Source organism: Globicephala melas, chromosome 1 (assembly GCF_963455315.2).
Source record: "Globicephala melas chromosome 1, mGloMel1.2, whole genome shotgun sequence".
Taxonomy (NCBI): Eukaryota; Metazoa; Chordata; class Mammalia; order Artiodactyla; family Delphinidae; genus Globicephala; species Globicephala melas.
Genome location: NC_083314.1, coordinates 89,783,533 through 89,798,750, shown reverse-complemented (window position 1 = coordinate 89,798,750; position 15,218 = coordinate 89,783,533). Strand labels below are relative to the sequence as shown.

At 54.6% G+C, this 15,218-nt stretch overlaps 1 protein-coding gene across 2 annotated transcripts in view; it reads right to left on the bottom strand.

Moving 5' to 3' along the window:
* The window catches only part of KCND3 (potassium voltage-gated channel subfamily D member 3), a 232,993-nt gene extending 221,642 nt beyond the window's left edge, over positions 1-11,351 (bottom strand). For both annotated transcript variants that reach the window (XM_060301321.1, XM_030869028.2), the window contains exons 1-2: positions 10,722-11,351; positions 2,607-3,784 (exon numbers count right to left, since the gene is read on the bottom strand). In XM_060301321.1, coding sequence (XP_060157304.1) covers positions 2,607-3,712 — 1,106 coding nt within the window. In that variant the 5' untranslated portion in view covers positions 3,713-3,784; positions 10,722-11,351. The remainder of the gene's footprint in view (positions 1-2,606; positions 3,785-10,721) is intronic.
* Between the last annotated feature and the right edge of the window lie 3,867 nt (positions 11,352-15,218).

Sequence of the window (15,218 nt, the reverse complement as noted above, 5' to 3'; positions counted from 1 at the left end):
TTCCTCGCCGAGGCTAGCCGTCTTGATGCACGGGGAAGGGAAGGGTGAGGAGTCCACGGTGCTCACAGTCAGGGGGAGCGTGCTTCTTCCCACGCAGGTGTCCTGCCGTTCCTCTCTGTCTCACGCTCTGGCAGAATCTTCTTGCTTTGCCCCTCCCGCATTCCCGAAAATAAATGTGAGGCCATGACTGTCCACCCCCTGACATTGGACTCGACCTTGATTCTACAGAGTGAAGGCGAAAGGAAATCACTGGTCTCCCCAATGACATTAAAACACTGGATTTTGCCATGAAAGCAGCCATGGATTTCCAAGGCAGAACTTAAACTGGCCAGAAGGAAATGTTTTATTTATAAATTCCCTGTGTGCCGAGTGAGGTGTCTGTAGTACTCACTGCACTGATGCTTTCTTTCTTCAATAGTGATATGACTAGAATAGACTATGACACCCTGAGGCCATAATAAAAAAAATAACTCTGAAGGGCTGATTTCCACCTACGGGCCCTGATGGTACGGAAACAAGTAGAGGGGGGAACGAGAACAGAAAGGGTCCTGGAGACAGCCAGACTGGTATTTGCAAAGCAGCACCGCCCCTTAGCAGCTATGTGACTACAGGCATTTACTTAACCTCTCTGAACCTCGCCTGCTACATCTTCAAAGTTGTATAGAGTTTTTCCTACCTTGCAAGGCTATTGTGAAGACTTAAAGAGATAACATATGCAAAGTGCTCAGCACACTGCTGACACACAGTAGACACACATACGCTGTTACACTAATAAAATGTAATGGGCAGGTGGTCACTGAAGTTTCCACTGATCTCCTCTGAAATGGTCCCACATCCCCCATCCAATGGATGACACCCATCCATCTGTCCTGTTTTCTCCCCATGGTGGTCCTGAGGCATCACTCTGGTGTCATGAGTCCCACCAAGGGGCACTTGAGGGTGCTGGACAGTCAGAGCCATGTCAGAGCGCGGCCATGGAGGTCCTGGCCGTGGGAGCGGTCCCTTTCAGGAAAGCGAAGGGATGGCCAGGTTAGCACAGAAGCAGCAAATGTGCCTCTTTCTCCTGACACGTGGCCAGCTCTCTAGCCCATTTTAATCCCTAAATATTCCACTGTGCCAGGAAGCCACATCCGCCCCCTGAGCCAAGAGAGGCAAGGTCAAAGGACCAGACTTTCTTGCCCATCTGGGTGGGAGCAGCTATTTGGAGGCTGCGTGTGTGTTGGAAAGGGAGGAAGGGGCAGGGTGGCCTCTGTCAGAGAGACAGAGGTGAATGGAATGCCTCTGTCATGGACAGTGACACCCCACGCCCTCCCCCTTGCTACTCCCTCCCATGTGGCAGAATGACAAATGTAATCATTTGAAAAGGTCCCATCACCTGCTCAGTCATTCCCAACAAGCACATGCAGCACTATGGAAAAACCAATACCAGTGCCACAGGGTTTCAGCCAGGAAAAAACAAAATCAAATCACCAGGACGCCACGAACCGAATTGTCAAACACCAAATAAAAAGCTTCATGAATTCTCCATCAGCAATATAACGCTTCCTGGCCTAAGCAAATATAGACCCAGCACGTGAATAATGAAGGGGTTCTGCATTAGCCTCAACGAGTTGCAACGGCTGAAGCAGCAACCCCTAAGAAATACACGTCTCTGTAAAGCTGCCTTCATTGGCCCTAATCCCGTTAGGGTGAAGATTGTAATCTGCTTCCTCACCCCCCATCCTCTGATGGAAATCTTCACATCCCAGTACCGCAAATACATTTTGGTGACCTCAGCTGCAGAGGAGACCTCGGGGAGATGGAAGAGACAGTCACCTGTGACCTCGCTGAGCGCCTCTCCCTCCCTCTGATGATATCGCTGCCACTGTGTCTGACCACATGATCCATTCAGACCACCTCACAATTGCCCAGGAAGGCCAGATCATTCCATCACAGAGTCAGGCTGAGAAAGCAAGACTGCTGTTCCTTCCGTGAGAAAAAAACAAACCATGTGCCCCACTTTGCAGAAAACCCAAGTTCAGAGTCCCTTAGAGAAAGTCTGTTCAGAGCTACTGAACCCTTGAGCATCGGTGGCAGCAGAGAAGAAAAGTAAGGCAAAAGAGAAGACAGCCTGCAAATACACGACAAAGGAGAAATGCAGGAAGGATCCCCAAAGAGTGTTCTAGGTGTCTTCTGTTAATGGAAATCTGTACCCTCCTGACAACACTCGCTGAACTGCTCACTGTCTTCCTCCTTCCTGCTACGCTGTTTTTCTCCTCAAGGCAGCCCTTGCAAGCACAAGATGCATATGAGCATGCAGCATCACCACTCACCTCTCCCTCACCACACACACATACACAGAAGGCATGGCTGAAAAACATAAACGGGGATTTAATTTTCCATGTTTTGTAACATACATGCCCCCCGCGAAAAGAAAACTCAATTCCGAGACTTCTGTCCTCCCCAAACCAATCATTCATGTGCCTTCCTCTTCTGATGAGGGGCTTCCCTGGCTCCTACAACTTGGAGAAGCGACTCCATCCTCCTCTGCCCAATCCTGATACCATCCAAAGCGTCATCGTCAATCCAACCTCCGCCCTTCTCCAGTCCAACAGAGCAGGACTTACCCCAGTGTGGTCATGGTGACGATGGTGTACCAAAAAGAGGCGGGGATGCTCGTGAACTTGCTGGCGGAGGAGCCCTTCTCGGCATAAAACATCACAGTGGCAAAGATGATGATGGCCATGGTGAGGGAGAAGAGGAGGAAGCCGAGCTCAGAGGCACAGCTCTTCAGGGTGTAGCCCAGGATCCGCAAGCCCTGGGAGTGGCGGGAGAACTTGAAGATCCTGAAGACGCGGAAGACCCGAAGCGTGACGAAGGCGCCCGACACGTCCTCATTGTTGGTCATTACCAGGCCGATGTAGTAGGGCATGATGGCCACCACGTCGATGATGCTCATCACGCTGCGGATGAAGCGGTAGCGGCTGGGCGCCGCGAAGAGCCGGAGGAGGTACTCCACCGTGAAGATCATGACGCAGGCGGTGTCCAGACAAAAGAAGGCCACCGAGTAGCGCTCGCCACACGGCAGCTCCTTGCTCCCAGGCACCGTGCCACACGGCACCGTCTCCACCACGTTGGTGATGACCGAGACGGCAATGAAGAAGCCAGTCACGTAGTAGAAGACCAAGGCCAGTGTGCTGGTGTGCGGGTTCTCGAAGGCCCGCCACATGGTCTGGCGGAAGCTGAGGGAGGGCATGGACTCCTGGTTGTTCTCCGAGTCGTTGTCGTCCATGAGCCGCTCGGCGTTCTCCCTCTTGCGGTCCTTGTACTCCTCGTAACAGCAGTCGCCAATGATCTCGGGAAGGATGCCATAGAAAGCCAGCTCGTCATCGTAGGCGGAGATGCACTCGTAGCGGGGGTAGTGCAGCTTGCCTGTGCGATAGAAGTTGAGGACGCAGCGGAACACTTCTGGGTCCCGGTCGAAGAAGTACTCCTTGGTGTCCTCGTTGAAGAAGAACTCCTTCTCCGTGCTGCCCAGCAGTGTGTCCGGGTAGCGCTCCAGCGTGGTCCGCCACGTCTGGAACCTCCGCCCGCTCACGTTGAGGACGATCAGTTCATCCTGCCGCTTGTTCTTGTCTGCCGGGGCAAGGGGCATGGGGCAGTTGGCCACCGGCATCCACCCGATGGCCGCAGCCCGCGCGAAAGGCAGCCAGGCTGCGACTCCGGCCGCCATAGTGACTCCAGCTCTTGGGCGGCCACTGCTCCGCCACCGCGCACACCAGCTTGAGAGTTAGTTCAGCGACCCCTGGAGACAGGAGGAGAGAGCGGAGAACCAGTGAGTCCCTGATTGGCCCCCCCGGGTGGGAAATGGGACACAGGGAAGGGGCATCAGTAAGTGAAAGAGCAAAAGTCTGGAAGGCAAATTAATGGAACTGAAGACACCACCGAAGAGAGGAGACTTGATTCTTTCCCCTCCCTTCGCCGGGAGAGCACCTAGCACCCACCGGGCCCGTGCAGCAGTGTGGGATCACCGGAATTTGTTGACTGCCTGACAAACTGTCAAGTTCTAAGGGGGCTCAGAAGCATTTGGAGGGAAAGCCTCCTTAGCAGAAAGATCTGGGAAGACGTGGGTAATAATCAGCTCCGAAAGGTTATGGCATTACTACGAATTTAAATTGGGAGAGGGTAAATGAGTTCTCATTAAATGAATTTAAAAGTGGGATAAACATGCTAATTTTTATTTCTCTCTTCACCCACTAGGGTAATCAGGAACGGCATGTGGGTGAGGGAGATCAGGTAAAGACATTCTTTCCACTCTTCACGGGTGAGGAGGCTGGGGTTGCCCAGGTCTGGACAATTCTCTGAGATGGCAGGTGACCACAGTAGACCCAGGATTTGGTGGAGTTCTGTCCCCGAGTCCCATGGAGAAGACTGACTCTGGTGGAGCGCTACTCTGGGACATCCAGCAATCTCGTGTCCAATCGCGCCCTCAGGGCCATAATAGAAAGATGTGGCAGAGGCTGTGAGGCTGGGGTTCCTCCCCCACCTTGCAAAGGGCTCTTGGATTCTTGGTTCACCTGTCTTTCATGCACTGTCCCTCTCCCTCCCAGAGGAAGCTGATCCACGCTTATTGCCATCTCCAGGCTCCTCGCCTCCCGTCTCCATCTGCCCACCATCCACAACTCCCTCGGGTTATATAACAATACTCTTTCCCAAGCCAGCCTCTTTTACCTGGCCTCTCTCCACCCTCAGAGATTCCTCCAGAGCTGGGCCACCTCGGCCCTTCACTCACCGCTCTCTGAGCCACGCTGAGTACACACTTCCCCATCACCTGCGTGGATGGAGGGAACAGTGGCGCGGAGAATTATATTTGGCTTTGGGAAACAGATTTACCTACCCAAATCTGGCTTTTTAAAGATGATAGTGAAATGACTCTGCAATCCCAAATGTATACCATCTGTGGGGAGACATGTGGTGACACAGAAACACACGTAACAGCAACGGGAAATTGTTTGGGGTTGACACTCGTTTTCCCAAATCCTAAACGGATCACGCAGAACCAATCCTGGCTCAGAATTACTTGGACCCTCTGGAATTCAGCTGGTTTAAAGAAAGGAGGCAGAGGGTGAGTCTTGTAATGGGATTTGATCTTCATCTTTCCTTGTAACCCTGCTTGCTCCTCTTGACTCCCAACTCTTCTAGGTTTTCCAGATCTCTACCCCCTCTCATTCCTGAGCCACCACGGACTTTCCCACCTGGATGCCTCTGAAACCGGACAGGTGTCAGCTGAGTCTACCTCCCTGCAAAAAAGCTGCTCTTTACCTTTTGTTCACAGCATCCCTGACCCCGGGCCTGTCGCCTTGGCCACCTTCCTCACTGCTCCACCCAAGGAGTTGCCAAATAATGAGACAGGAGCTCTACTGCCCTTATTAAGGCCTCACTTCCCTCAGGCCTCCTTCCCACTGGCCTGCTTGTCTCTCAACTCCCCCCCTCCCCGACCCTGTTTCTCCCGTTCCCAGTAAATCCATTCTGCTCAGGGTAATCTCCCTAAGCAAGATTTCCCCACAGCCTACAAAATCAAGTCCGAACTCTTTGGCAGCATTCTGGCATTTCCATAAACGGATCCTGGTTTATCATTATAGCCCCATGTCCCATGCACCCACCCTAGACCACAGACGGGCTCAGGCGCAGCCCTTGTGGGTTCTGTCTGTGGGCACTCTTCCTTTCTGTTGGGAATATCCTTCCCCTTCACCCAGCCCTCCTGTTAGAATCCCACCTGTGCCTCACTCTCTGTGATGAGCCTTCCTCTCCCCGCTCTGAAATTCTCTCCTCCTTTGGGCTCTCGGCACTTTGTTTGCCCCTCTTCCCTAGCACCTATCACCCTCTCGCCTGGATTACAGACACTCTCTGTCTTATTTTATTGATTTATTTTTTTTGTGGTACGTGGGCCTCTCACTGCTGTGGCCTCTCCCGTTGCGGAGCACAGGCTCCGGATGCGCAGGCTCAGCGGCCATGGCTCACGGGCCCAGCCGCTCTGCGGCATGTGGGATCTTCCCGGACCGGGGCACGAACCCGTGTCCCCTGCATCGGCAGGCGGACTCTCAACCACTGCGCCACCAGGGAAGCCCTCTCTGTCTTATTAATCATCATGGCCAACAATAATTGAGCACTGACTCTATGCCAGGCACTGCACTGTCTCCTGTGGATCATCTCATGTAATCCTCACAGCAACCCCAGGAAGAAGTCTGAAATTCAGCAGTCTGCCAGCTGGAAAGGGGCAGAATGGGGATCCCACCCCACGCCACGTGCCCTGAGGTGCTACACTGCTTCTCAAGGTCTTCCTGTAAGAAGAATAGCAGCTGATGTTACTGAAGGCTCCCTGCCAGCCAGCCCAGTACTGCATGCTTACACAGATCACCTCAGCCCACCCCACCAACACCCCTAAGGGGCAGACACCACTGTCGTCCCCATTTTGCAGGTGAGGAAGATGAAGTATGAGGAGGTATAACTGGCTAAAGGATGTAATAATTAGGCAGAGAGATTTAAACCCAAGCAGTTTCAACGTGGAGTTCAAGGGTATAGCCATGTCTCTTCCCTGTTTTCCCCATCCCACACTAAGCTCCTTAAGGGTAAAGGCCATGACACCTCAACACTTACATGACAACTTAGGAGGCAGTGTGGTCCGTGCTCAACCTACTTTTGGTAGGGGGGAACCCAGATTATATAGATGTCATTTGCAGTCCATCGATTTTACTCCATGCCATGCCTATCAGGGGTTTTCAAGGGTGGGCATTCTCTCTCCAAACACTCAGTAAACTCTGAAGATAGATCTGAATAGAATGAACCCAATTTAAGTGCCTCTGACTCCCTGTGGCTCTCAGTGGAGTTTTCCCAAAGAGCCAATCTCTGCCTCAGTTTCCCCCTCTTCATGCTAAGGAGCGTATTCACAGGTCCCTCCGCTTCCTCATAAAGGGAGGTTGATTCAGGTGTCACAGTAGACATCAGGAATGACAATGACATTCCTCTGAATGTCACCACTCAGAGAAGAGTAAAACAGCACAGGCCTGATGAGTTCTTGATTACGGGAACTGAGGAAAGAACAGGGGGTCATTCATCCACGGCAGTGAGTAATCCGCATGCCACTAATGCTGCCGATAGAGGACTTGGGAACACATCCTGTGCATTTGATATCTTTCTTCAAGAAATTTACCCTTATAACTCCCTGTATTTCCTTTAGGTTACTAGGAGAATCTGTAGTCCCTAAGCACACACTTAGCTAGGCTTTCTAAGGGGCAAGGGAAGTTTGGGAAGCAAGACTACAATTTAAACATTGGTGACAAAATAATCCCAGTTCAGATTTAGCCAACATTTACTGAGCACTGACCATGCAGTGGGCACCGGTTTAAGCACTTTTACAGCAACAGTTAATTCATCCCCCCCAAATCCTATGACATGGGCATTTACGCTGACAAGTTTCAGAAAAGGAGCTGAGACTCCTTCAAAATGACTGTGCTCTACGTATATGGGAGTTGACGATCTTCCAATAGGCCACCGATCAGCTCACTGCCACATGGCTTTCTTGACCTAGGTGTAGTCAGATACTGATGTTCCCCATGGAAGACAGCAGGATGTATACTCCCCTCACCCTGTCCCCAGGCGGCAGAAAGCATGGGGTCTGGATGCCCTGCACTCCAGTTCCAATTCTCTCCTGAACTTGTGGAAGCAAGCCACCATTACCCTCTGGGCCTCACAGCCCTCATCTGTCAAATGAGATAACTGGACGAGAAAGCGACAAGGAGATCTTTAGCTCGAATAATCCTTGATTCTACTGGATCCGGGACATCAAGCCTGTAGCTCAGGTCTCGCTGAGACCCCTCCATGGCAGTCGCCCCTGCAAAGCAGGAAGCAGACGATCTGGGTTTGTTGCTGTGGGGACAGAGTTAGTCTGAGCCTCCTTTTAGAGGGCAGTTCTGGGAATGCCTGCTGAGGCTAGTGCCCAGAAAAGGGCACACAACCTGCACCGCTTAGAACTCAAGGCAATCAAAGGCCCAGTTCATCCACAGAACCCCTGGCCACCCCCCTGGAGGGTAAAGAGAGCCAGGCTCCTGACCCTGGGCCCTGGACCTCTGACTCTTAACATTCCCGCTTTATCCCAGAATGGAGCTCAGAAAGGCAGGAACTTGAGGGGTTCCAGTGTCAAAGAGTAAGAGACCACTGAGCCAAGATGTACCCTGCAGCACCCTGCTTGGGCCAGGTATGCAGCTGTGCACCCTGAGAGTCAGTGCTGTTTCACCCTGACTCCCAAACCTCACTGCCTGCTACCTTCCTCTACCAAGGTGAGCCCCATCACCTTATGCTCTCCACCCTATGCCAATCTCCTCTTCTCCAAGGGCCCTGGGTATTTTACAAACTGCTCTCAGATGAATAACTGAGAGCTGGGGTAGGAGGAACAGTCCCTCTCTATCTATCATAAAAGCCTCTGGCCCCAAGGCCAAACTTTGACGCCATGCATTAATCCAGGACAATCTTCCCAAAGAAGGCCAGGCAAGAGCTAGGCTGTCTCCAGAGCTTCGAGCCCTGTTCCCCTGGTAAAAGGTACCAAAAAGGGAGGAATTACCCCATTGCTACTTTCTGTGTGAGTGTGTATGTGTGTGTGTGTGTGTGTGTGTATGTGTGTGTGTGTGTGTGAGTTTTGAAGGGGAGGAAAAGTGTCGCCACCAGATACCATGCCTACGGCCATACCAGCCATACCCTCCACACAAACCCTGTCGGCATGACCCGGCTCAAGCAGGGCTTCTCCAAGGCCATCACCACAGCGCTCACCCCGTGATGGGCACCAACACTTCCTGGAGCCGACCTGGGTATGAATTCCTGCAACAGGCACAACCGTGCGGCCCCATTTCCAGCCAATGGCACTGCACAGGCCTCAAATGCCAAGGTTTTACTAGGACGTGGACGCCTTACAAATGAAAAATCTGAAGCTATTTTTGTTTTTGGCAGAAGAGTTTGACAGTGGGAAAGATGGGGGTGGGGGAGGATGGGGAAGAGACATTTAAAACAGGTGAGTGCTGAAATGACACAGGGGAAAAAAAAAAAAAAAACTCCTGGAAAAGGGAAACACATTCGCCTGCTGTAAAAAGGCAGCCCTGTTAATCAACTTCTCCGGAGGAGGTAGAGGGCAAACGTGGGCAAAGTGACCAGGCAGCCTGTCCTGGGGATTGATACCTAACCTGAGCACAGGCGCAAGGCAACCAAAATGTCATGTCACCAAGGTCTGCCCTTCAGTGATCTCCGCAGAGAGCCGGGTATGGAGAGGCTCTGGAAACTTTTACTTTCCACGATTTTACGACACATCGCTCAGCCCAGAATAGGGCCAGTCTGGGGGAGGAGAAGGTCCTGACAACCCAGGGGGCATTCTCCTGTGCCCACAGGGTTTGCATAAGCAGGCATGAAACTGACAGAGTGGCAAGCTGGGGATCTTGGGGTACAGGCCTGGGACACACACAGAGCTCCTCTTCTCCTGCACTGCCACTCCCAGGCTGGCCAGGGCACTTTCCTGAACTCTTGTTTTCTCCTCCAGCCTCTTCAACAGCGAAAGGGAACAAGCCACTAATCTTTCTTCCTCTGGGGGTCCCTTGTGTACTTGCATTTTATTGCATTCAAGTAGAGACAAGGAAAAATAAACACATCTATTCCCACCCCTCAGCCAACATGTCCACATGGGGAAAGATACACATGTTCTGCACTGAATTCCTACTGGCCCAGGCTGCCTTTCTACAGACATTTAATATCCAGGTTCCCTTGAAGTAATGGTAAAAAAAGGCGTAAACCTAACCATCGCTGTGAATTCATGCAAAATACACCATGCACCACATAGCAACCAGGTCTTAAATAGATCGCATTGTACCTAGGATCGCGAGAAAGTTCAGGCACCCTCTCCTAAGAAATACAACCGAGCCTTCTCTTTGCTATCAGATTCCAGGTCCGGAACCTCAGCCTGTTGCTGACATATCACGGCTGCCCGGGATAAAAGCAGAACATCTTGGACTCGATTCAAATGTCAACACTAAGCAAGTGCAGGAATTTAGTTGATTCCAGGTAACTTCTCTGCCCAGTCCCTTCAGCGCCTCATCCCCAGTGTAAACATCTCGCAAAGTGAGTCTTTCGGAACGGCCTCCCCCGGGCCGCGTTGGCCCACGGTGTCACTCAGAGACCCTTCCCCGAGCTCGCAGGGTGGAAGCGGCGTCGGACAGGACCAGATGTGCGGGCCCCCAGCCTCTGGTAGGCACACCGACGGATCGCCCGGCTGGAGAACTTTCTGAAGCGCCCCAAACTGCTCCCTGCTTCCACCCTCAACCATTTCTCTCCTTCTCCCCTCACAAGGAGCGAGGGACCGAGCGAGCCGTCGCCACCTGCCGCCGGATCCAGTGGCGCTGCCTCTGGCACCCCCGAGGGAAGGCAGGCCAATGGAAGGAGGGCAGAGGTTCACAACCCCACCTCCAAACCTCACAGCGCCTAGCTGCCCCGGAGGTGGCTCCGCAGCCCAAGGGAACCGACGCCCCCGGGCCGGCTGCCTGCTCCCCCACGGCGCCAGCCCCACCCCCAATCCTTCCGGCGCCCCAGCGCCCACCCACCCGGGTGCAGGAGTGGGAGGGTGCCGCGTGGGCAGCCGGAGCAACAGGCGTGGGAGCAGCGCTCCTCGCACTTCCTGGCTCCTGCAGGCTCGGTCGCGTCCCTCTTACCTTCGGCGAAGCGAGCCCCGGGCCCCGCACCCCGCGCCTCGCGCGCGTGAGGAAGCTGAGGCCGGGAGCCGGGGGCCGCGGAGGCGCCGAGCACCCAGCAGCGCGGGGAAGCGCCCAGCAGCCGCGGCTCGCGCCGCTCCTCCTCGCCGGCGAAGTCTCTCTCGCTCCCTCCCTGGCTCGGTCCGTTCGTGCGTCTGTCTGTCCGTGGGGCCCTCCCTCCGCCGCTGCCGCCGCCGCTCCAGCCCCGGCTCAGCAGCGCGTTCCCTCCCCGCTTCGCCGCTCCGCTCTCGGGCTCGCGGGCTCGCGGGCTCCCTCGCTCGCGCCCTGCCCCCGCCGCCGCTGGCGCCGCGCGGAGAGGAGCCCGGCGGGCCACCGGCTGCCTGACGAGGTCCCTCTCCCGAGGGGGGAGGCGGTGGGGGCGCGGCGCGGGCGGGGCGGAGAGGAGAGTCCGGGGGAGGCGGCGAGGCTGCGCCCTCGTCTCCCTACCGATTCCCGGCGGCCGAGCGGCTCCAGGCCGGGCTCGAGAGCGCGGGGCCGCCAGGCAGCGGAGGGAGAGATGAGGAGGACCCGGAGGCTCGCCGCGGGAGGGTGCCCAGGGCGAGGGCGTGCTAGGGGGAGTGACTCCCCGTGAGAGGGGTGTGTGTGTGTGTGTGTGTGTGTGTGTGTGTGTGTGTGTGTGTGTGTGTGTGTGTGTGTGTGTGTGTGTGTGTGTGTGTGTGTGTGTAGAGGGGCGCGCGCGTGAGCGAGGGTGGGGGGCAGGGAGACGAGGCAGAGCCTGGTGCGTCTCCCCAGGCCAGTGGAGGAATCCTAGGGTGTGCCTGGAGGTGGTGGAGTGTGCCTACGCGGGTGTGAGCGCGTGTGCCAGCGAGGGTGGGCCGGGGGTGAGCGTGGCAAGGTGAGCGCGGCCTGGGAGTGGGGGCGGAGCGGGGAGTAGGCGTGAGCGTGAGCTCGGGGGCGTGTGTGCTGGCGACCCGGGGAGAGGTGGAAGGGAGCTCCAGTGTGTGCGCGCGTGGGGTGTGTGTGGACCCAGCTGGGTGTCTCTCACCGACTGTCCCCGCGACACCAGCACTTGCTTGCGGCCGAGCCCTGCCACCTGGGGAGGTGGAGCCCGACACCGCGCAAGCTTCGTGGCTCGCCGCGGCTCTGAGCTCTGTGGCCGGAGCTGGAGAGGTCTCGGGGGGGGGGGGGACACACAATGCCCTTGCCCCATGTAAGAGCCGCTTTCCTTCCAGAGCGCGAGGGGCACGACCCGAAGGTAGGGATTTGCCCTCTTATGCTTCCACGTGTACTCAGTACCCAGACCCAAAAGTCTGGTCTTGGGAGCGTGAACTCTCAACCCAAGTCCGCCCAGTGCCTCGGTCCCTCTCCGAAACCCATGGATTCCCACTGCCCGATGCCTTGGTCCAGGAGGGGGAGCCGGCAGTCGGCACGTGCACAGAGGGCCGGGCGGATGGAGCCCTGGAGCATCCGGAGAGAGTGGTATACGGCCCAGACTCCTACACTCTCGGCCAATGTGCGCAGAGGGTTCAGTCCCCTCGAACCTTGCCAATCCGCGTGGCTCCAGCTTTCCCTGTGTCCGGAATCCAGAGATCTCGGCCTGGGTACCCGGAATCGCCTGGCGCTCCGGAGGCGAGGCGGCTCTGTGCCTCAGCAGGGACCGGAACGCAGGGCTTGAGCGACCACAGTTCTGGGTGTGAGACAGAGACCGAGGGAAAAGCAAAGTGTGCGGTGAAGGGAAGGGTGTTCTTGAAGCGGGCTGGGAAAGAACATCTCCGAGTCCAGACGGGGCTTCTGGCTTGTGAGAACCCTTGGCCCTTTTCTAGATTAAGGGGTGGGGGGTGAGTCACTGTGGCCTGAGCCCCAGTGGGCCCCTGGCGACTCGGAGCCCCTCATTCACCCACTCTCCCCAAAACCCCCTTCAGCTAGTCGTTCTGAAAGGTGTACACTGGCCCTTCAAGAGCTGGGCGTGGGCTCTATTAGCATTTGCCAGAAGTCCCGGAGCGGTGTGGGATTTGCATACTGATTTGCATACAGTAATAATGATTAACAACAGTGCCGCTCCCTGGCAGACAGGGGAAGAATTCAGGGAAGGCCTTGGCACTGCTCCCACCTCCCTCCTCCCATCCCTCGGGGAAGAGCTAATTTTCTCACAACTGCTCTGACCCCTGGGAGTTCCCCAGACTCTGGGTGAGCAGGTCCACGGAAGGGCAGGTTCCTTCAGTCCAACACCCCCATGTCCAACTTGAGAGAGTTAAAACCTGGTACTTTATTTCTGCCCAGGTTTGAACTCTTGTGCGTTCCCATCTTTGTTTTGCATCTTGCGGGTAGCTCAAGGGCTGAGTCTGCCCCAAAGCTTGGAGGTTTCCTGGAACAGTTAGATTGGGAGCATCGTCCTCCTCCAGAGAGGTATACTTACAGGACAATTGTGCTCTCTCCTGTGCCTGGTCAGCCCTGTTTGAAGACAGGGCATTGGTTCAGAATCCCCCCTCCCCCTCCCCCTCCCCCAACACAAACACACCTGTCCCCATTCCTCCCAGGCTCACATCTCATCATTTAAGTAAAGTAGCTATAGACTATACTCTCCTTTCTGTTGAGAAGATCTAGAAGGAAAATATGAAAGATTTAAATTTCTAGTCTAGGCCAGTGTGGTTTTTATTTACCATCTCTTCTCACAACCAGGTGACCTGGAAAATAAGAGAGAGAGCAAGTGATGGGCAGAAGGGAGGCCCCTTGACTCTGGCGGCTGAAGGAGCCACTGCCTGGAGATACTGCCCTCCCATGGGCTCCCTGCCCTCCATTGCATCTTTCCAGCATCGCCTTTCCCCTCTCTGCCTCTGGCCCAGCCTGGCCAGGATTCTCAATTGCTTTTCCCCCATGACACGGCCGCTTTTCCTTTAACTCTCAGCTTCTATTTAAAAAGCTAATTTGGGAGCTTGTCGATGCTCCCAATTCAGATATTTTAAATAGGAACTGAAAGTTAGGAGCTGCCAGGGCACTAGAATTCCTTCCCTTGCCACCGGTACAGCTAAGGCATTTGTTCAGTTGATCTGCTGGCCCTGGCCGTGTGTGTGTTGGAGAGAGAGAGAGCGAGAGAGCGAGAGAGCGAGAGCGAGAGCGAGCGAGCGAGAGAGAGAGAGAGAGAGAGAGAGAGGAGAGAGCGCACACGTGAGCTCAGGGTGTATTTCAGGCTATCTTTTCTATTTAAAGATGGTGCTCCTATGGATGACTGTGCTCTGCGTGTGTGTCCTTTCCAAGCTGTGCACACATGAGGATTCTTCTTTAGTCCCGTGGCTCTGGCCGCTATTTGCAGAGCTTGTCACCGTGTGGACTGTGGGGGTAAGAGGTAGCCCAATGTCAAGTCCGCAGCCTCCGAGTTTGCTGACTTGCTGGGGCTGGTGTGTCTGTTCGGGGATTTCCCAGGGCTGCTCTGCTCAGGCTCGCTCTTAGAAGCTATGCCCCAGAGTGTCCATAAGGGTTGCTCCTACCCTCACTGCTTGTGGCTAGACTACTTCACCAATGTGCCCCATGACGAGGCAGGAATTTGGAGGGTGGGACTGCACCTCTGAGGGTTGCCGGCTTTCTATATTCAGGGTGCTGTGCATCTTGGAGGTAAAAAACAGACTTTGAAGTCAGACTGCCTGGGTTTGAACCTGCCTCTGTTCTTTACTAGCTGTGTGATCTTGGGGAAGCTACTTAACCTCTCTGTGCCTTGATTTCCTCATCTCTAAAATAGCAATAAATAGTACTATCTACATGATAGGGTCTGGTGAAGGTAAATAATTATCACGGGTAAAGCACTTAGAACGGTGCCCGGAACATAGGAAGTACAATATAACTGTTGGTTGTTGTTGCTGTTTAAGGCAGGAGTGGTGCCAACAGGAAGTGTGAAGAAATCTGCCTGGAGAGGAAGGTAGAACTGCTGGACCGGACACACAGACACAGGAAGACACACACCTCCGTGCATATAATAATAACGATGCCAGGCCACAGCCCAGGATGGGTCAAGTTCACCTGGTTGTGGTAGTTGATTCCCAGCCCCAAAGAGGGAGACCTCTGATGAGGAATAGAGGAAGAACCACAGGAGTGGGAATAAGGAAGGGGCTGGATCACGTCAGAAGCCCATGGGGCATTTCCCGGGGGAAATTTTATGCTGGAGAAGTAAGTAAGGACCCTAGATACCCATACGGATGCAGCCTCCCTTATTTACCTAACTATGTAAAGCAAGGCTTTATGAAAGCAGAGCTGCACTGAGGGACTTAGTAGGGGCGGCCCTGCATTCTGAGTCTCCCTTGGGCTTGGGGTCCTCTGGCTTTGATTCTGCCATTGCCTCCTACCCCTTATTCCCACAGCTGGGCATATGAGCATTTACTCAGTGGCCATCAGAGTTTATTTTGCCTCAGTCCCTGAGCAGCTAATCAAGGTACAGAGAGGTTAAGTGGCTTCCTCGATGTCCCACAGCTGGGGATTCAGGAAGCCACTAACAGGAGAGGTAGTTCT